The sequence below is a fragment of the Dendroctonus ponderosae genome, unplaced genomic scaffold (assembly GCF_020466585.1).
Source record: "Dendroctonus ponderosae isolate FM_Combo_2020 unplaced genomic scaffold, Dpon_F_20191213v2 Dpon_F_20191213_3, whole genome shotgun sequence".
Lineage (NCBI taxonomy): Eukaryota > Metazoa > Arthropoda > Insecta > Coleoptera > Curculionidae > Dendroctonus > Dendroctonus ponderosae.
Genome location: NW_026018508.1, coordinates 2,633,678 through 2,657,479, shown reverse-complemented (window position 1 = coordinate 2,657,479; position 23,802 = coordinate 2,633,678). Strand labels below are relative to the sequence as shown.

The window sequence follows — 23,802 nt, the reverse complement described above, 5'->3', positions numbered from 1 at the left end:
TGTAATTTCAAGCATAAAATTGGCGAAACTTAAGTCAACTTCGAGTATCCCTGAAACGAAGAAAAATAGTAAGTCGTCATTTGAGATAAAATGTTTTACGTCATCTTTCGACGTCAACCAACTCTTCCATTGATTTTAAAATAAGAAAAATACTGCCTTTGGAAATTTATGCTTTTCAATTATGCGAAAATTCGACTGATTGACTAAATAAAAACTGCTGCAGTTTCAACTTTAGAAACATTTGCAACCAGTGGTTTCAATAGTAGTATCTCCTTAGGAAAATCCCTATAAAAGTGCGTAATTATGACAACGGAATATTGCGGTTTTTTCAGGTAGAAATTTGACTGTGCTGAGTAAAAATGCAAAGTGCAAAGTGTGCAAACGAAAGTCGAGCTTATTTCATGCGTTAAAACTAAAAAAGCCCTTTTAATAATTCCGGGTCAAAAAACTTTTCAGGTGAACATTAATAAATATATAATATTGCTTTAGTAACGAATCACTATACTTAATGGAACTCTGTTAGTAAGAAATCATGTGGTTACCTGCTAGTTTCGTCGTTTTTCCGATATGGCAATATATTATTTTAAACCGTAATTTCCAGCACCATGTATTTTACATTCGAACTTTCGACTGGTTGTAAGTCATCACAGGTTGATATGCCAATATACAGGGTGTTCCACCGGGAACCGCCGCGATTGGTATCTAGCAAACTGTAATTAGGAGAAATTTGAAAATTGGAGAGTGTGCCGAAGTCATTCAGGGCAAGCGGCCTAAAAAATGTTCAAGATGGCCACACTTCCCGTTATACCGGAAGCAGGTATCAACTTGCTTATTTTAAATGGAACAGCCTATATATTATTACATTTTTGAATTCTACTCCAAATTCTAAATATTTCGCGTGTATAATATCCTATACCTAACTTTTTTGATATATTTGACATTTTATGTAAAAAATTACGGTTGTAGCCACTAGAAGAATTATTCATTTTTTCAATAAGGGACGTTAGTCATACTTAATTTGAGTCGCATTTCTTGTTGAACAGCACTTACTTTAATGGAATTTCGACAACGAATTTGGTTTTCTCAACGCCATTTGAAACTAATTGTTTTTAACGCTTTGTATCAATAGTTATCAAAATTTTGTCGAAATTCCATTAAAGTAAGTCCTGTTCAACAATAAGTGCGACTGAAATTAAGTAGAACATATTCCCTTATAATAAAAATTAATAATTATTCGAGTGGTAGCAACTGTCATGTTTTTACATAAAATTTCAAATATGTATATCAAAAACGCTTAGACTTAGCTATAAGATATCAACCCGAAATTTATTTAGAATTTGGAGTAGAATTCAAAAATCTACTAATGTATAGGCTGTTCCATTTAAAATAAGCAAGGTAATACCTACTTCCGGTATAAGCGGAAGGATAGCGATTTTCAAAAAAAATCAGATCGCTTGCCCCCAAATACTTCCACACACAGACCAATTTACAAATATCGCCTAATCATAGTTTGCCCGATATCGAACGCATCGGTTACCGGTGGACCACCCTGTATAATCTTCAGAGTTGCACGGCCGTTATGAGGCAAAGAGGCATTTCCAATTCCAGCGAATTTTAAGTGTTTTCCGCCGTAGCCAATGTTCTAATTTGTTCTATTATTCTTCCATCTCTAAGCGTATTACACCGATCAAAAGTAGTAAGACGGTGGGAAACAAAAACGTCGCCAATAAAGTTTTCTAAATGTAAACATTTATTCCCAATTCCTTCTGTTAAAGTTTTTCACCTTTAATGCAAAGTGCATTTACATTTCAAATTATAGGTAGTCCGTTTCCCGATCTTATGGAGCTGAACTTTTGTTGGAAACTCTAAACTTCGTCGAAAGTTTTCCAGGCTTTCTTATTTACATTCTTTGTAACGAAATGTCTACTGGTTTTCGAAGCTCGTAAAACAACGATCTTCATAATGGTAAGAGATGAATAAGAGTTTGTATGGGGTTTTCGAACATGATTTTGAAGCTGAATTGCGTTATAATTGGACCGCAGTAATTTCAAGATGTTTATCATTTCACTAAAATCACTATCAATAAACGTACCTGAATTGGGTTCGCTTTTGCTATTCGGCCTGGCTGATGGTGCACCATCTCGAGCTTCCACTTCTAATGCGTAGGCTCCCTGCTTTTCTCTGTCAAACACTACTTTCGTGAACACTTCACCCGTTTCTTTGTTGATCTCGAAAAAGTCCTTTCCTTCATTTCTCGGAGAGTCCACAATAAAATAATACACCTGCAAAGAAAGTATATGTAATTACTAACTTTTATCTTAAACTTAAAGTAGTTAACAATATATTTAAAACCATTTGGCGCAAAAGTTGGCATCATTTTATAAATAGAAACTTTCCAATTCGTAATTACATCAACAATATATTGCCGAAATACATAAATAAAAATACTACTCTCAGATCCAATCTATATATGAACTCTAAAATGCATAACATTCTGCTTTATTGAAATAATAGTAAAATATCTAGTCGATTATTCCCAGCCGCAATAATATTTGTATTTGCAAAATGCCATTTGAACAATTTTGCTGCAGTAAACTGTTCGAGACGAACCAAGAACTTTTACGGTCCAGCTTAAGGCTATATATTTTAAGTGCCGGAACAGATGCTGACGAGCTAATAAGCCAGTCAAAATATCTTACGAGGATTTTAAAACCGTGAACTTCAGAGGAAAGCGAAAAGGATAAATATAAAATTAGACTAATTAAACTGGCATTTTAAGTAGCAAATTATTCGTCAAAAGATACGACCGATCTTCAAACGTTTTATTGGGATACTCAAAGAAATGAAAATAGAGTAAGTATATAGATTGCCGTATTCCGGTCAATGCTAATTTAGTTATTTTCTTGTCTGATATTGTTACTGTTATTACCCGTAAATAGTAGACAAACGCCAAAAAAATTCAAGCTTGTTTCTAAAGCATGACGCCAAATGTAGGACAAAGGAAACGACTAAAGTAACAGAAAAAAAGACAAACATATTAGACAAAAAAAATTAACCATAGTCTGGGCTCTCGGAAAAAATGTATTATCATTTCGTAAATATTTTCCAGAAAAAGAAAGCAGTGGGACAAAAATGGTGTTGACTGGTGTTGCACGAACTGCTAAAATATTTATTTGCCTTTTGCATTTTCAAACTTACAATGGGTTTAAAAGAAAATGAAACCCTACAGTAAGAAGAATATTTCCAATTTCAATAAAAAAATCTATATCAGACAAATACTATACATATTAATTTAATATGCTTTGTCGTTTAGGAAATAGGAATAGATATCAATAAAAAAATTAAAACACTGTTATTTACAAAGCTACTTCTTATGGAAAAAAAATAAGGTTACATGTAAGGAGTTAGCGTAAGACGTATTAGATTTTTTAAGTATTAAAATAAGTTTGTTTAAAAAATGTATGTAAGCAATCACGTATTTCCAAAATTATTTATATTATGAAAACGTGATCACATTAATGAGTAACGTTTCTAATTCAGTTATTGTATTTTGCTAAATACTACGTACAAATGTACATAACTGCACAACTTGCTGCACTGAGGAACTCGTATTTAATACCTGCAAATGCAGATTTGATTATTTGTAATTATAATATTACAAAAATCAATGAAAATTATTTTAAAAGTGAAACAGAAAGAAAAATGCAGTAATTTGACGAAAAGAAAAATAATGACTACGAAGAACCTGAAATCCACATATTGCTCTTTTTCCGCTATTACTTAGATCGCATGTTTCAGTACCAAATATTGTATTAAAAAATCCTGCAGAAATGCAAAAAATTAACAAGGGTTTATGAGCGAAAAAAGTTTCAATCTTATGGACATTTAAAAATAAATCTACAAAAATCAAGCCATGACTTAGTAAAATTCAAATTAAAGACAGCTAATCCAGTTTTTCTGTCAGCAAAAGTTTTAATCGCCGAAATATGCATAATGGAGCGGTAGCAAATCCACTTAAGATCCAGGAAATTCAGTTTAAAGAGCGTTAAAATGTTGGTGTTTGGTGCGCTTTAATTGAAAGTGGGGTTTGAACCCGATTTATTTATTTTCCAAAGATTCTTAATTGAGCCACGACATTCACGGTGGAATATTTACCAATTGCAGTGATAATATATGTTATGCAGCAGAGAAAACTCGTTAAATACATCTTAAATTTATTATTATTTAAACAATTATTAACGTCTCCCGTTCTCAATCTTAATTTTTCAAGTACAATCATTTCATTATTATTTACATAGGCGATAATTTATCGAGTTCCCACTTTTCCAAATACCGAGTTGCCAAGATTGTCATAAAATTGCCGTGGTTTAATAATTTTTGCTTGTAATTAAAAAGATGCCTGTATATGGATTTGTGACCTGATATGCTGAGTGTATTACCCCATTATTGGGTATTTTAGTTAATTCAAGATGAAACGGAAGTCATAAAATTTGAACTAAAAAAATTAGAAAAAAAACGATCAGTGGCTTATTGCGTGTAATAAATCATCAAAAGCCCGCTAAAGATACACTTAATTCTGCAATGTACATAAAATACAGGAGGTTTCAATTCTTAGAATTCAATTTTAACTTTTAAATACATATTCTAAACCCAAAAATATTATGAAAGTGTCTTATATAGTGTAGTTCCAAAACATCGTCTAACGAAGCGGTTACGCTCTTAAAAGTGCAATCATTTAACTATTCTTGATTTTTTACTGATTTGATAGTGACCAAAACTAAGAAAACTTTTTAACTTAACTTCCTATACCGGAGACAACCCGTTTACGGAATAGTAGGTAGAAGAGATGCGAGGGTCACTTAATTTTTAGAAAGTAGCTTTTAAGTCTCCCCAGAAATGATTTCTAAAACTTGTTGTAGGACGCAGAATATCTCTTCAAAATGTAGCGCAGCAAAATAATTAAGATTATTTAAAAAGTTGGCCGATTTCGTCTTGCATATGCATTGGTAATTTGAAATCACTCGAAAACTATTGACCATCTGAAAAAGTATCAAGATGCACTTATCTACTTAAACACTATTTAGCTGAGGGAACAGTTTACAATGATTCCTGAAAGTTACCTTTTAGAAAAATTCCAGACAGTTTTTAAACGACCCCGGTATGTTTTCCTATAAAATTTGTAAAGGATTTAATAAGCATGTTATATTTACACGTAATCTTGAGAATCATCCTTTCATCTGTCGTCATTCAGGAATTACATGATAAATACTTCGAAAAAAGAGTGCACAAGAAACGTTAACTCCGCTAATTTACACTTTTGTGCCATAGTGTATACGACATTTTCGTAATGTTTTCGAACATGCCATGAAAGTCTATGAGAATAAAACTTACCTAACCCGCTTGTACATTTTCGATGCTAATACAAGAAACGCGGCACATTTACAACAATTATCGAGTACTTACTGGAATGCAATGACTAAATAAGGGTAATTTTTCGGAGCCACAAACAAACAGCCACGAAAATTCTGAAGCAAAATGTTTACATTAGAGCAAGCAACGCGGTCACAGGGCGGCGAAATGCAGAAAAACAGGTTTAATGTAAACAACTTGAGCCATGTAATTAAAATTTAGTAGATCGAAACTAAGCAGCCATTCGGAAATGCAATTTTCAACAGTACGCAAAAATTATATTCTAATTTAATATTTCACTAAAAAATTTAAGTCATGGTGGACAAAATAAAAATTAAATGTAATTTTGGCAATTGCGATTTGAGGCCCAATTATTCACGTCAAACAATTAAGCTTGAAGATAAAATGCACAGTTCATAGAGGTGCGGATATGCAACAGCATTTCCAGACGTAAAGTTTAGAGCTCCAGTAAATAATAAGTTTCCATTTAATTTAAAGCTGATTAAACATAAGTAGCAGTTACGCCAGCATAAAATTTTAATTTGAAAACTTATCTAACAGGTAAAAGCGCTAAATTGTTATTAGCAACCCTTGTACAAGCTTTCGGAAATTTAAAATTCATTTCTCCCTAGTTTATGAGATGTTAGACCTGTAATACGCATTAAAATTTATTAACACTCAGCCTCTTCGGTGCATATACATAGTTCCTGAACAAGTATTTTAAGAATACTTCTAAGCATAGTATATTACCTTAACTAACAATTTTCATCATACAACAATGACAGGTCCAAAATAAATTGTAAGTTAAACTATTGAATTTTTGTATGCTAAGACAAACAAATTCCTCGCCAAAAGCAACTTTTCGAAAAATCGCCGTCAACATCAAAAGATATCGTGCAGGCATAGTTCTGAAAGAGCTTCCCAGTTAGTTTATTAACTTAAAGAATCTAGCCCGAAAACCTAATAACAGTTTTTAAAGTTTTATTTTAGTTCCGGGATAAAGAATTCGAGGTGTAGAATTTCAAATTAAATTCACTCTAGATAAATTAACAGGGATTTCGTTGTGCTGTGAAAGTGCTTTAATTTTAATTTAATAATAATAAGTCGGCAACTGCCATGCTCAAAATCGGAAGCCACTATTAAAATGAATTTTGCGGGATAGAAAAAATGTATAGAGGCTTAAACGGATTTAATATTTCTTAAGCATACGAAGAATTCAAATTTTAGATATGCTTTATTATTTCCTGGGTTGAACGTTACGCAGAAAAAATTAGATGATGCTATTAGGCTTTACTCATAGGGATCTCAGGAATCAATTGAGCGAGTCCACTCACTTCTACACGGTTCCTCGAGCACCAAATAGGAAATTTACGAAGTGAAGCCCAACTTGGGACATATTGAAGTCACTATTAGTTTTGCGCGGTTATTTAGTTTTTTGTATTATTATAATTATTTTTCAAATTCCTTGTAATTTAAATAAAAAAATATCTTCATTTTTTTTACTACGAGAAGCCGTTRGGATTCTTAACCYAGATTTGTGGTAGCTGGGCCAATTTGGACACATTTAAATGTCAATGGGAACCATMGTTTGTWTTAGCGTAAAATTCCAAARGTTTTCAGTGTATCTGAATATRCAGATATGGGTTTTGTCTRCGGATTTTGTGACGGAAATGCTGCATCTGATGTTGCAAAATGCCGTAAAAGGTTTCCTAATAGAATAATTCTTACACGGAAAGTGATAGTTAAGGMTTTAGCAACTTTGAGTTYTCATGGCACATTACCATCTATCAACAAAATGGGAGCATGGAGTTTAAAATGACAACAATGCGGAAAATATTCCGCAAAGAATAGTAGAAACCAGAGGTACATTGGCTTTATTCCCTATCATCTAAGACGTGTTCACCACTTGCATCCCGGAGATGGTGTAAAGAAACTGGAGTTTTGTCTCTGGATTCTGAATTACACATTTTTAATACATCGAGGCCTATTTACGGATGAATCTACTTTTACTCGAGATGGAGTAAGTACTATGCAAAATAGTCATATTCTACCAGAAATTGCCTAAACCCAATTCAGGAGCAGAAATACAGAATCGCGTTATGGACGCGGCCGGCCAATAGTCGAAGAGGACGAATGCATGTGCATTCGTGTGTGTAGTAGCGCACATACGAAGAAGAGTTGAAAAGTGTGTGGAGAGCAAATGTTTAATTTCTGAAGACATTGAATTCTAATTTTTATTGAAAGTACGATAATGTAGCTTTAAATATTATTATATTTTTATCTACTTTGTCCACTAAGTTATTTTCTTCTCCCTCTTCTATCTCTTCACTTTCAGCTTTTGAGAAATCACCACCTCTAAACGGCCTCTAACTCCCGGGCCATATGTATGCACCACATATTAGCAACACGCGTGTGCCAGTAAATATAAGATTAATATTTTTAACAAGAAACTGGAACCAGTTTCTATCTGCTTCAATACACACATTTTTTTAAAATTTAATTTTATGTGTCCAATTTGGCTCACCCACCACAAATCTGACTTTAGAAATCTAATCGCATATCGCAGCAAAAATGCAAGAAATATTTTTTAGTTGAAATAAAACACTGAGTTTCAAAAATATTGCAATAACTAAAAAATGCATTGGCCTACCGTTTTTTTTTCCTCTAACAAAATCGGTAAACACCCTCTACATCCGTTAATAAGGTTATTTTCAAGCTTAGAATACGTTGTTAAAATAATGCCCATTCCTCATGAAGCACCTTGTAGGAATTATTGACTAATCACAATAAGATAAAAGGCGACTTAATGTAATCTAATGTAACTAGCCAGTTCAGACAGAAATACTTCGCTGAACCGTGCAATGAAATGCAATATTCAAATGAAAGCAGCATCAATCGGGTAATAAAATTATAAATTGTTCAAAAAATAGCAGATGATAAAAGAAAGGTCTAGACCAAATAAATGAGATCGGTTTATTGTGTAGCAGATTTGTGGTAAATTTTTCAAAGACGTATTCGATCATTTTATCGGTTTCGTTGAAGAGACTGAATTGCAGCATATTAGCGTTAATTAATTATTAAAATGAGGACTGTTTTAAAATAACCAACAAAATTTCAGCTATTGCTTCGAAACAATTTCTATTATACGTACTATAGAATTTCCGTTTATAAAAAATACCTGATTGTTAGGAAATGTTCCATCCCGGTCGATCGCGTTAACTTGTGTTACTTTGGTACCAATTGGTTCACCTTCCAAAACTGTTTCCTGTTCTCTTTCGGTGAAAAGAGGAATTTCATCATTCACATCCTCGAGTTGAATATACACTATTGCTTCAGATGCCAACTGTTGAATACCATTATTCTGTAATAAAAATTAATTAATTAATTAATTCTGTAAATTCAAAATGTGCCTATGATTAGAATATGTAACACATACACGATGAACTTGAATACATTCTTCTAAGCAATAATTGGTAATTTACTAAAGTAATACTTATTAATAATCGATTATTATTAATTATTATTAATATTACTACTTTAATTGATGATTAGACAATCGCTATAGGAAAACTGAGAGTATGAAAAGGAATACTCTAATTAATTTTAAACGCTGGTTTATTAGAGGAAGGTACCAGCAAACGTAGTCAGTTGATTACTTTAATTTAAATACTTTCGGTCCAAAAAATACCTTTTCTGTACCGATTTTTGAGGCAATATTTATCTTTTTTCAAATGAGGTCTGTATCAATAAATTCTACCGCACTTAGTATATTTTTTGAGATAAATAATAAATTAAAAACAGCAAGTCCATTTCTAATAACATACGTATAGAGTTCTAATCTTCTTCTTCTAAATCTAGCCCACAGTGAAATTACATGAATATTGCCACATATTGCGATAATTTCGTTTAAAATATGTTTTCCAAGCCTTCTAATTTGAGAAATGAATGAAAAATTAATAATTATTTAAGTAATTTGTGGTGGACAACTTCAAAAAGGTACAAATACGAATTTACGAACATTACGTATATTCTCACGAACTCAAAATATATCTAAAATTAAATAATACATCCAAAATGACAAATTAGTGTGTAAAGTGCAATTGAATTGTGAATGCATCAAGGAATTGTATGGTTGTCGCTCCTTTATCGATTCAACATGCCACAACCCACAACTATTTTCTCAATATACTTTACTATTAATAGAAACACTTTGACATGAAATAGCCTTTCCAGATTTGTTGTCAAATACAATCTGCAGACTTTTTGATTGCAATTGAGCATCAAAAAAATTAGAGCATGCTAAACCTAGAAACACACAATTAGTCTAGCTGAGATAACTGTGATGATAATATAATTATTTAACAACAATTACAATAATCAAATATCGTTTGTTAAATGCTCACCTCAACACGAATGGTCAGATTATATTCCTTGATTGTCTCATAATCCAGTGGATGATTCACTTTAATATCGGCCCATGTAAAGCCATTTTCAGGCCTTTGTTGAAGGTAGAAGGTGTGGAACTTATTGGTTTGAGCAGTAGATCCAGGCATCAGACGGTAAAACACAGTCGGATTATTCTCAATTCCCGAGCTAGATAGGAAACAAATATTGAAAATCTTCGGTTTATCCTAATCTAAGCAGTTTCATTTATCGAAAATAATTAACCGGAAACGAGGTTTGGTATTATAAAATGAAACTGCTTGGAAAGAGTGGCGCTTAAAAATAATCGCTTAAGTACGATCCAAAGCAGCGCCCAAAAATATCATGGCCGACAAAAATCTATAGCCACATGCAAAAATGTAATTTACTGTAAAAAAGCTATTTATCAATGTGATAGGAACAAATCTTCCAACGCACAAAAAATTTATTGAATGCTGTGATAGAAACAAATGCTCAGCCTCTAAACGAAAAAGAGTTCCTGATTCAAAAACCGCTTTTTTACAGAAAAAAATGGTCATGCAATAATATTACTGTAACTAACTAAGGACACTGGCAATCCGTTTTTGAACGAATATTAAAAGTATACTGAAGAACAAAATGAATTTACTAATATGTCTACGTTTACAGACAGAAATCATGCAAAATATTGAGAACAATGCGTTTGAATTACGGAATGCCAATTACCTCGTTTAAAAATGTTCTAATCTTTTGAAAACTGATCCATTTTTTGAAAAAAACTTTCGAAAATACGTTCTTCTTCAGAAGAATCGTTGAAAATATTCCACAAAAATAGGAAAGGATTTATTATGGGAAATTAAATATCGCTTCCAGTGAAAAAAGTTGGTGAGGAATCATGTAGAGGATGAATATATTTTTTTAATTGTTCTGAACGCTGCCATATTTGGTGCCCATTTTACCACATTAGAAAGCACATGTGTTTGTTAATTTTGGCCGTGAAGTGCAATTGGAAAACAGCATTCAGTACTGTAGTATGTTAGAGAAATATTTAAAAGAAGGTTAGCTAACTTGCACCCATTAAACATGTCGGTCATATGTTCGCTTTAATGAAAAACTAAACATACATTTCCAGGCTTCTTTAATAAAAAATGCGTTATAACAACGACGAGGACCGAGGACTAACAAACAATGGGTGTTTAAAGAAACTTGGATATGGCAACAAGTTTAACAAAAATTTTAAGTCAGCTGTATCACGACTTGTGGACCTCGTGCTAGCTTCGATATATTTGTTACAAAAAAACAACTTAAAATTTTTTTGTAAATAAAGCGTGCAGATTACGATTCGATCCACAACGCGGCGCTGCGTGCTGCCGCGGTGGGAAACACTGACACCATTTCATTGATTTTGCTGCAGAGAGTTGGACAAAATGTAAACTGCAAGTATCAACATGTTCTATAAAAGACAGAAATTTTGCGTGACATTGGAAATAAAAGTCGCGAAGTTTCGAGATTGAACCGTTTTTACCCGGCAACTCTGATATACCATATGTTCCAATCGTTAACTAATTGAGTAGATAGATAAGAATCTAGTCACTTTCAAGATCAAAACTGCAACAACCTTTTGATATTCTAGTTTAAATTATGTTGTGTTAAAAAGTCACTATTGATTATTGTTTATGGTATGGCCAAGAATAATCTTTTGTCTCAATACAATGGTGAAGGAACTTCAACAAACACATCAAATGTATGAAACAAGAAATAACGTTATGAAATGAATTTATTTTTAATATGCTAATATTCTCTTAGAACTAAATATATCAGATAACTATTTGGAAACTCAAAAGCTTTAACGGAAGACGCAGTTTGAGTTGTTTAAGTTGAATTCTATGTGCAAAATTTACAGAAAATGTTACCCCAATTATAGAAAAAAGAAAATTAAATTCAGGGTAACACTCGGAATCCCTAGAACATAGTTTAGAAAATCCTGAAATCCTATATTCAAGACGATCGAATCACGATTTAGATTAGATCAGTGCAAAGATGTTTTTCAAAATTATCCGGAAAGTTTTCGTTATTGTGTAAAAAGTGTCTTATTTAAAATTTCAATTGATTGTAACCGGAATTAAAAAAAAAATAAAAACCGTCTAAACACTAATTTTAAACTTAAACTTATTACATGAAAGTAATAGCAATATTTTGAAATTACCGTCGTAGCAACTGGTCAATCCTAATAAATGGATAGCAATAAGAAATAATTGTGATTTTTTAAATTAATGTACATGCTGCTTAATTTCATCACTTGGCAGTTGCAGTAAGTTAAAAAGCAGGCTTAAAGTAACTGTAAAAACATTTTCTGACCAAAAGCGTTGCTAACTGCTAACACTATTTAAAAAAGTTGAAAAATACTGTATTTATCCTTATGTAAATTGCCAGTTCTATTGTTGTAAAAATAATCCTCTCTTTACCTAACTTCCATAGGCTTGAGAAATGTTCTTATTTAGGAACGAAATTAGATCCCTCGTAATCTGCTACAGATTAAGGGGGGTTAGAACCAGACAATTTTGCCAGATTTGTCTAATTTAAAAGTTTTAAATAAATTAAGTAAAATTAAAGATGGCTTTCGAAATTCAGGGATCAACGTTACGCTTAAAACAAAAAAAACATATTGTTTTGTTTCAAATGTTACTATAAGAACAAAATTTTATATCGGAAGAATACGTTAAAATTTGCTATGCATTCAAGGGGGCGCTGCCAGAAATATGCAAATCTTCTTTAAAAGGAGATATTTATTTGTGTCGCCCATTTATAGCAAGTATTGATGGCAATTATTACTTGCTATGCTTATGTTTGGGATAGTCACATCTTTTATGAAAGAAAAGATGTCTTGAAAGAAGTGATCTGCAGTATTCTTACTGAAGATTGCATGCATTGATGCAACTCTTGTTCATTTTTCATGGCGGACTTTAAAATTGATGGAGCCATCAATATCAACGCCTATGAATAATGAACAAAATCAAAATTCAGTGAATAAGTAGCCTAAGACATTTTGGGATTAAAAAACTGGTGGCTACGATCCACTTCTTACGCTCTTAATAAAGACGCTAACGGAGATATATAATAAGAATTACATTAGATTTCTTGCTTAAAATTGTTTTGTCAAATAATTTAAGACGTATTTCGTTCCACAAATGAGAAATATTCACTTAATAAAACTTCACTACACTACAAATTGAACGAACACAAAATGGGTCATAAGAAAAGTAACTTGTCTTTTAAATTACATGTTGATCACGTCACCCTCCTAAATGTGCATAGCAAATGGTGATTGATTCTAACATCTGATTCAAAAAGAGTATCGAAGCGAAATTGTGTTCAAATAGTAGGGTGATATTGTATCGCAGGAACCTGATGCAGGATTTTGCACACACACACACACACTTTACAGAGATCATGTATATCAAATTTGATTGGAATTAGTTTATATCAGAATTTTACTTTCCAATTTTAGTTCCAGATTTTATATTTGAAAATCTGGTGGATAGGACAAAACTTTTATCGTATTTGTTGTTTCTACTAGAATATAAAATATTGAGAATCATGCCTATGAGAATTATGTTTACATTGGCACATGCAGTTTACATTTGCATGGTACTGAAGAAAAACCTCTATAATGGACTTAAGCTGATGGCTTTTAGTGAATATTGAAGAACATAAATATTGAAATTTGACCAAAATGCAAAAATAATTCCTTCTTTAGCTATACAGACAAAAGAACAGAACAAAATTGACACAGTTTCCTACAAGTGATTTGTAGTAGGTGAAGAAAGTCGAAGTTTTTCTCCAAATACCAAAGTGCCCATCTGCCTCTCCAAAATGGGACAGACCTGGCTTTAACAGAGATCACTTTGCCACCGACGGCATGGTTCTCTCGGATGTAGATCGGCCCGTACACTACGTGGTCCCAAACGGGAGGATTGTTGGCCCGATCGACCACATCGATCTGCACTTCGACTGATCGGGAGAGGGGCGGGTACCCTTTGTCCTGCGCAGTAGCTTCGAGGCGGTACGTCTCACGCTGTGTGCGCAGCATTAGACGCGGCCGTGGAATCAAAAAGCAAGAGCGGGACTTGTCGTTAGTTTTGAGGAATTTGAGGAGGGTTGAGTGTGGGTGATGGCTTACGCTTGTTAATGCTATCAGTTATTTACGGAGCAGCTATCCAGAAAAATGTGTGGTAACTGTCCGCAAATACTGTGCAGCTCATATCAGATAGCAGGCAGTAATAATCCCGACATTGAGACTATTAACTTCTGCTAACCATGGGCAGTGTAAAAATAGTTGCAAGGTCACATGGGAAGTTCAAAAAGATAACTCCTGATAAATGCAAAAATTCGCATAAATACCCAAAAATTGCATAAAATCACTCCGCCGAAAATGGATCGTTTATTTTCGTGATAAATGGTTCGCATCTTCTCACAATCGGAAGGCACGTAACCACATTTTCAAACACGCAGTTTTATTACTCAACCAAGGGATATCTCACCTATGACTGAGAAATAACATTTAGGAATAGGTGTGTTTGAAGCAAAATAATAGCTATTAAACTAATTAATGTCGATACTTGAATACAATTGAGGCATGGCACATTAGCAATCACCAAATTGCAAACTAAATTCCACATTCTTCCGAAATCATCCACCGGTTCATCGTCTAATTTTTGTATCTATAAAACTAACCGCCTATTGGTCAGTACCATAATGTGTGGCACTAGCATTGTTCGGAAACTAATGAGGAAACAATCGGTTACAAATCAATTGGAAAAACTAATCAGGTTGCAAATATGTATTCATATATGATTAAAATCGATGAGAATTACCCTAATTTGTTGGCCGCAAGTACAAATAAATCATATTTCGAATAGAGCGTGCGGTATTTGCTGCACGTGTAGTTTTGTTTGAAAATTGACGCAGTTGTATCCGCGCTCTATCACTTGAAAAGAGTAATCAATCTTTCCGCTTTTTAGAGAACACATTTATAAGTCAAATTGTCCTTAATTTTGTGAAAATTTTCTACGAGCTGATGATCTAACATCCTCGAATGTATTAAATTAAAAAATACACGGTTTACAAAACGAGCCACAAAATCTGTTGATATTACAATTAAACAATAGTTTACCGGGTGACCTATTTCATCCTAAAGCAGTATTTTGAAAGCAGTAAACTACAAACGAAATTTTCGAATAAGTTAATATGTAAAGTGAACAGTTTATTCGTGTCACACAAATAAATACACTTCTTCTTTCTTGTACGGTCATACGGAGGACAACTAAGAAAAGAGAATAGACACAAGTGAAGAATTTTCAGTTTTTATATATTATTTTTAAACGGGTCAAAAATCTGCTCATCCTTTTATTCTACAATCTCAATTAATTGAAACAATATAACATTCAGAAAGGCTCCTGTATGCGATCAATAAGCAACGCACGCATGGAGAAAATATTATTTTCACGAATGCTGTTGGTATTCACGACTGTGCAAGCCGCTCATGAGCTCCAATAGCTTTACTGAATGTCGAGTGGTTATCAATTAATTGAGATTGGAGTATCTGAAGAAGAGACTCAAAATTCTGAGAAAAAAACGAAAATACTGGGATGACATTGTTGAATTCTGGACAGATTGGGAAATAATGTGCTAAACTCATACAAGACTGGTCCTGCTTATATGCCTCAATCGATATCTAGGAAACTGTAATTAGGAGAAATTTGAAAATTGGACGGTGTGTCGAAGTCGTTGGGGGCAAGCGACCTAAATTATTTTTAAGATGGCTACACTTCCGGTCATACCTGAAGTAGGTATCAACTTGCTTATTTGAAATGGAACAGCCTATATATTCTTACTTTTTTGAATTCTACTCCAAATTCTAAATATATTTCATGTATAATATCATATACCTAAGTCTAACCGTTTTTGGTAATTTTATGTAAAAAAGTACAGTTCCTTGATGACCCGAATAATTATTAATTTTTCCTATAAACGAACACGGTCTACTTAAGTTCAGTCGCATTTATTGTTGAAAAGGACTTACTTTAATGGAATTTCGACAGCATTTATTTTGTACACAAAATTTCAAATATATCAAAAATGGTTCGACTTAGGTATAGGATACTAGATTAGATTAGGTATAGATACATAAAATATATTTCGAATTTGCAGTTGAACTCAAAAATCTAATAATATATACGGTGTTCCAATTAAAACAAGCAAGTTGATTCCTACTTCCGGTATAACCGGAAGTGTGGCAATCTTAAAAATAGTTTACATTTAAAATGCTTTACACTTTACTCTTCTGTTATCAAGGAGCAGGCCGATTTTAATTCTGCTTCACAGTCGTTTTTGCCTTTTTGCATTCAGACATGCTCACGATGGAGTTCTAAATAGCACTGAAAGCAAAGTTTGTATATCGTGATACCTACAACGAAAATGAATTTAATGTCGACATATTCACAAACATATGCGTTTTTTGCGGCAAGTGCAGTTCTTATCACGAGGATCAGTACGGCCTCACTTTTAAATATTCCGTTGATTTTTTTGAAGGAATGCATACCAGGTTCTTTGAAGTATCAAATAAAAAAAGAACTGGTAGAATAAAAGGGTGACTCGCCTTGAGATGAGACCAAACCAAAAACCAAAAAAAAATCCGCCTGCACCGTTATCTTACTCTATCCGCTTTCATGTCATCACTCCTAATCTCTCAGAACTTCATTTGTGTGAAATTGAGACAAGCCAAGATTCATGAATTGGAATGAAGACATAAAAAAGACATTCTGATCTCAAGCACATTGTTTCACTCACTTCATCCATCAGCGCACTTTGATTTTTATGTACTGCAGAAATCACCTCTTAGCTATAGGGCTAACCACAAATAGTTGTGGTAAGACAAACACGTAAAACCCTACCAAAATACCTCAACTGCTTTCTTTTCGACTAAAACTCGACAGTATGACCGTTGAATGTGTCATGTCTCAATTGGACTTGAGTAAACTGAGATAAGAAATACTGCTGAGCTTAAATCCAAATAACTATTACCAGCTTAAAACACATCCAGCCTGGGGTTGAAACCCTTTATCCGACACCAGCGGGCTGTTGCATACAAACCTGGCCTTGACCGACGTGACCACAGTTCCCACTGTGACATTTTCTTTAATGTGGATGGGGCTTAGGGTATCTCTGTCCCAAAGTGGTGGCTTGTTGTTGCGGTCGACAACGTCGAGCTCGATGTCGACGTCTGCGTATGAAGGCGGCACTCCCCGATCGGATGCGCGCACACGCAATCTGTACCTGTCTCTCTATGAGAGTGAAATAGACAAACGGCACGGTCATGAACAGGTGGGGATATAACCAAACATAATTTCGAATGGTATCAAAGTAAATGTAAATGGGGTCCTGTGTGTACCAGTCTTTATTCAATGCTGTATATTAAACAAGCAAAATTAAGTTCAACGCTGATGTAATACTTACAGAAAACATTTCCTTGTTTATCAGTAAACGAAAAACTAAACAAACCCTCTGAGTGGAGCTTTGAAAATATATGAAAGGGTCCATGTCAATTTAAAATTGTATTTATTTACGATTCTTCAGAAGTAAACAATATCATTAACTTTTTACATTTTACAGGTCTTTAGGCCAGAAACATATTTTAAATTTGCTAGATACTCGAGTGCTCGTTATTCCAATACTCTTTACGGCGATACTCGTTGCTCGAATACTCGTTCCTCAAATACGTATTACTAGTATATTTTTTAAGTGTAAGAGAAGCCAAAATCGAAACTCAGCTAATCGGTGCCAGTGAAAATAGATGCAGAACTAAAAGAAATGTACAACCATCCAGAACTGATAACCCTCATAAAGACACTATCAAGGTTGAGATGGTCAGGGCACGCACAAAGACAGCCAGAGGATAGAATGGTCCGCTCAGCAGAGCACCAGAAGGAAGGCGACCACTTGGAAAACCGAGATTAAGGTGGCGTGATAATATTGCATCGGACCTACGGAAAATGGGCATTGAGAATGGTCTACAAGTTATAGGAGACCGAGACAGATGGGGGCAAATTGTTGCCTCAGTCAAGGCCCACTAGGGGCTGTAGCGCTACGGAGTAGTAGTATTTTTTTTACATGAATACTCGGCACTTAAGCCTCCGTTACTCGAGCAGACCAGATGTAACCAATAGCAGTCGAGAGCGACATGATTATTTAATACTTTTATTATTCGTATGATACCTATTTGGAAATGGATCTGATATTTTGTTGCTCTCGGTGCCCGATGTAAAAGATTGAAGTTATTTAAAATATAAGGTTTTCGTATTTAGGTGGCGGGTCGTTTATAAGAATTTACGTAATTTACGTCATGGAAGATTAGTAAGCAGGTGATGATTGTCCAGCTTAATTACATACAAACATATGCGTATAAATACTTTATATTGACTAATATGCATGATAGCCCATTTTTCAAATTGGGGAATTTTGTTCAAGCTTCAGCGAAAATTTAGATGCAAAATTTGTGGAAAGCACAATTTTTCTTTGATAGCACTTACTTAATTTAAATCAAAATGCATAACGCCCATAAATATAGGTTTAGTTTCATTGTTTTTGGACCTTGAATAAAAATAAATAAAAAAGTGAAATAAAATTTAAATTATTTTATTGTCCAACCAATTTACTTTATTTGTAAAAGTATTGCGGAAAAAAAATTCATTTTAAACATAAATTTGTTTCAGTTTTGCGCTACTTTCTGCAGATAGAAAAACAGACAAAACAACGCTCTCTCTGACTATATTTTGTATATTTGCTAACTACGAATAAAATGTAAAAATGTTCATATATTATATTTTCAAATATATTTCCTTCTTAGATACCTTCAATATTGTTGTCTAAAATTGACAAAATAAATTAAATTGTTTTATGTTGATTTCGTATAATAAATTATATCAATTCAAATAAAATAAAAATAAATTTAGTTGTCATCTATTTAATTTGAATTTAACTTTTAAACTAGATAGAAATTATCTACTTACTTCCTGAATAAGCGTATATGTAAAAGTTGCAGACTAGTTAGTAACTACCCTTCTCTCTACAGTTACGATGATTTGTTTTGATTATTAGATGTTTTACAGAGCAGTTTCAAGTTAATATTACACAATATAATCTTAAAACATATAATATGAAATATTGTGAACATATTCGTTTTTATAAAATGCAGCTGAAAAAGACTGATACGCACCAAACAAGAAATGAAAATAAATAAATGTCATAATCAATTAACCAACAACAAATCAGTAATGATAACTCAATCACACAACTGAACTTAAATATAAATGAAGATGATGAGGCCGACTTACTTCTTTTCTGTCTGATGATCAGACTGTGTTTTGGTCTCAATAGAATAATACATAAAGCTGTATGTGAACATCGTATTACTTGAATGTGAAAATACATTGTAACTATGTATAGACTTATAAAAATTCGTCTAAGGCACTTAAAAAATTCCTCAGATAACCGTTTATAGCAATAGTTGTCTGAACAATATACCATAACCAATTCTATCTATTCAATTCAATCTATGTAATGCTATAATGCTAAATGTAGTATTAAGCGGTCGTTGAATATTACTTTTATGTTATGCAACATTACTTACCTTTACGTAAGATTGACGATTTTCTTATCGTTTTAAAATCTATTTACATTTGGCAAATTTTGCGATTCCAATAAAAAATATCTGCTACTAATTACTAATAACGTACCATACATTATTAGTAAGACCAATTCAAATTGACAGGCAGTTTTTAAGTAAAATTATCAGGTCAAGACATATTTTGAATGGATGAACAAAAATATTAATTTGAATGCTTGCACCAAGTTAATTAAAGAATGCTAAAATCTCGTGTATACAAAGTAGGTACTTTACAAATTTGTGATTTGTATTTAAATTGTGTCACAATTATCCTTATGAATCATCGTCTAACATATTAAGTCAATTTGTACAAAATAAGTATTAATTACAGCTAAGCTGCCTCAAAAAATAATAAAAAAATATAATGGAACTCTTTAACGAACCAGAGGATCAGACTATAAAAACTTCTGCGGCAGGTCATAGTATATGTTAAAAAGCTTTCCGCGTTAGCCGTAGGTCAGTGGAATTGCTTCTAGACGTTTACCTTAAATCTGCGGTGAATAATAACTTTAACTGAAAGTTTGAAAGTAGTGCATTAAATCGCAACTCAAATCAGACGTGTTGCCATGCACCCCATCGGGCGTTGTGGCTCTTTCATGAACAGAGTCTGGTATAAATGCAGCTGTAGCACCAGTTAAAAATGTAGTCAGAAGAGAGTAGCAAGCAAGACAACTTCGGCAGTTACCTAATGTACTTCAAAAATGTTTACCGTAAATCTGAACGACACGAAGCTACTCTAATGGTTTACAGCCCCAGAAACTTTTCAACCTAAACTTTTACAACAATATACATATGTATGTATACAGCGTCAGTCAGCAAATTTTATTGGTCGATAGAAAATCCTATGCGTGCAATACTACACGTAATCATGTCGAAGTTTTCGGAGTTTTGTCCCAAGATCGGACATGGTGATCCGGTTGTTTGACGTCCATGTTCATCCGATCTCACCACCTTAGATTTTTGGCAATGAGGCCCAACAAAATATAGGATTGATCGGGCCACTCGAGTTGCATCGAAGATGTTGCAGATAAAAATTGCGAGTCAGAAGGGGTTCACCATTTACTTTCGATAATTATAATTGTTTAGTCTACGTTTGTTACTTTGTGGTATATTAATTTGCATTTAAAAAGTGTTTTAAACTTAAAAAAGTTGACAAAGATTTGTCAGCGATTGCAAACAAGAGCACCGTTTTTACGTAAGTATGATCAGAAATTGTTTTTTCTAGATCAGGTGAAAACAGGTAGGCACAATAAACTTTGCAAAATTTGAAAATGTAAAAATAGTACCATGTGGCGCTCTGTAAATTTGCGCGCCTAATGTAGAATTTTTTGACCGCATCTTTGTATTTGCATAAATTAATTAACAAAAATTAAAATTAAATGTTAACTTTTCTATCAACCGTTAAACTCCATCTTATATAAACTGAATCCATCCTGTACATGTACAGGGTATTTTTTCATCATAGAATTTTTTTGCCTTTCCTTTATTTTTGTAAAAAGTTAATATCTGTGAGGAAAAAAATTATTCGTGTCAGAAACACAACGCCTATTTCGACCTTGTAGGCTAGGTAGAGGCCAGCTTGAGAATTTCAAATGGTAACCACCACATTTTATTGGAGATTCGAATAATATGTCAAAAAGTGAAAATAATTTATCTAAACCATTTTCTTCGATTTTGACAGGTGGACTATGGGCCCAAAGAAGAAAATTTGTGTCAAAACAAAATTTCTCTTAGAGATTAATTAGGGAACACAGAACAAGAACGAAGTAGGCGCCTTTTTGTGACACAAATAAACTTCCCCCTCCCAGATATTAACTTATTATTTGAAACATTTGTTCCTCGGATCACTAATTTCTCAAATATTTCAGCGTTTCAACATAAAGAAAACCACCATATATTTAAGTTTTCAAAACATACGTTCTGAGTAGCTCCTCACATTTCATTTTAGTAATTATATTGTATGAGAACCAACAGCCTAAAAAATTCTAACTTTTCCACCATGTATCCGTGTAACAATGTTATTTTTTAAATAAATTTTCATTGCACATACGTAAAAAAACATGTCTATATGCATCATAAATGTGGACAAATGTTACATGTTTTTTTTTACATCATTATGATTCATTATTTTGCATATGTTCATCAAGTTTTCGTTTTTCCATTGGTTTAGATAATGAGCGCTATTTACATTCCACAAATGTAATTTAAAAAGTTTAATGTTGCTGTTGAATAATATCCAATCATTTCATAAAATTTATGTAACCACATTACTTATTTTGTCCGCATCGGCAAGCATTTAATTACCATTCAACTAATAAAACACAAAGTTAAAACGAAAAAGTGCATTTAATACAAAAGTATAGCTTTATTGACCACCTTATTGTCAAATGTATTATTCGCAGAGTTAATCCAAAACACAGTCTAAAGAATATTGATGTGAAACATCAAGATTCGCACACCAGATTCAGAATTGTTTGGTAAAATACCGTAAAGCTAGCCCTAAATGGAATTAGCATTTCTACGGCAAATTTACTATTTACTTACTGGATAACATCCCTGTATTCCGTTGGTCGGTGGTTTTAAAGTGAATAACATAAAAGTGCAGTTAAATAAAAAATAAGTAAATAATGTTTTAACACCGTATACACCAATCATATGAAGTCGAAACTGTTATTAATTTTATATGAAATATATACTGAGTGATTCAATACTGAAGCAAAGTCAAGTGTTGAATAAAAACATGTTGGGTTTATCGGATAAGTAAACATATAACTCTAAGCCATATCCTGATGGTTGAAAAACTATAAATTATTTTATTTTATTTAGTTAAGTTATTTTAGAAGTGTATTGTATGTGACTGGAGGTAATAAGGCAGGGTACTTATCAGGAAATCAAACACTTTGTTTGCATTGGGTGCCATATAAAGTACAAATTTAAACATAACATTTTAAAAAATTCAAACCAGTCAGAGTATTATGAAACTTTAAAAATACACCTATAAAAAAATGGTATATTTACAACTTTAAACACCCAATCGTCCCTTTTAGAAATTCCAAGTTTCGACACCATTTGACAATAAAATTAATATCACATGATCTTTTCCGCGTAAGAGAACCATCTGATATTTGCTGTACGCCAATATTAGATTTCTAAAATCATTATGATGTGGTGTATGCGATCATTGTAACAAAAACCAAACTTAGTAAGCAGGCAAAAGTCATGCAGAAGACAGGAAAAATTAAAATATTAAAATGTGAGGGCAAGTCGGGAGCAAGGACGTGCATCAAAATGTTTCTGTTCTTTGTTAAACGACCATCAAAAACCGATTAGACGTTTAGAGTTGGATTTTTTCGTTAGTTTGCAATTTGTTTCGCCGCCCCATACACAATGCAAAAATGTCACAATGTTAATAAAGGGGGTTTATGGTAAATCTATTCAAATTACTGGACATTAATGAAGATACTTTAAATTAACTAAGTCCACATGTGAAACCGAAAATCATGTATTGTGGAGTGTGAAAAATATTACAATTAATTTCGTATTTTATATTCCATTAAAGCAATATTAGAAAAACTCCAAAACACATGTAATTAACCCCCTTTAGGACATAAGGAGTACACCTACTGGGTGCTCAAAAATGGTCACTTCCTACTGTCTGGTTGTTTGGAAATAAAAACAGCTTAAATATAAAAATACGATTCCAGCCATTGCACCTGTAAAAATATCTCTCAAAAATCACAAAAATCACACAATCAAAAAAACCAATTGCCCAAGCCGGAAAATAATGTGCATCAAAAGTACATATTTCAACATTTTGCTAAGCGTGGCACAGCTGACTGAAATAAAAATATTTTCAATAACGCAGAATTAGGAAAGAAATTTTCAGAAATAACGCCACAAATTAAAATGTATGAAACAATTAATTTTGATCGCTATAACAAAATGTTGAAAACGGACGAAAGCACACATCAATCTGACTAAGGCAAGTAAAAAATCGAAGTGGCGGCCAAAAATTGTAGGTGGCAATACAAAATAAAAAAGGACAGCGCTCCTTGCTACTCCAAAAAATAGAGAAAAGGGGTAAAAGTTGAGATTTGGACGGAATTACCTCAAGTACTTTTTCATCCAATATTTAATGAATCTATTAATACCTCTTTGAGTTATATGAATATTGTCTGAAATTCTTGGATTGGGCAGATACGACTACTGCAGGCATAATTTGCCAGTGATGTGTCGCTCTGGTCATAACTAGAATGATAGTTTGCATT

The 23,802-nt window shown here is 33.0% G+C and overlaps 1 protein-coding gene across 4 annotated transcripts in view; it reads right to left on the bottom strand.

The window, feature by feature from the left end:
- Window positions 1-23,802, bottom strand: part of LOC109534593 (neural-cadherin) — a gene marked incomplete at its 3' end in the record, with an annotated part of 562,228 nt that overhangs the window by 410,591 nt on the left and 127,835 nt on the right. For 3 of the 4 annotated variants that reach the window (XM_048664694.1, XM_048664697.1, XM_048664698.1), the window contains 4 exon segments: window positions 2,093-2,282; window positions 8,588-8,770; window positions 9,813-10,002; window positions 16,963-17,153. In XM_048664694.1, the coding sequence (XP_048520651.1) occupies window positions 2,093-2,282; window positions 8,588-8,770; window positions 9,813-10,002; window positions 16,963-17,153 (754 nt within the window). 4 annotated transcript variants of the gene reach the window in all.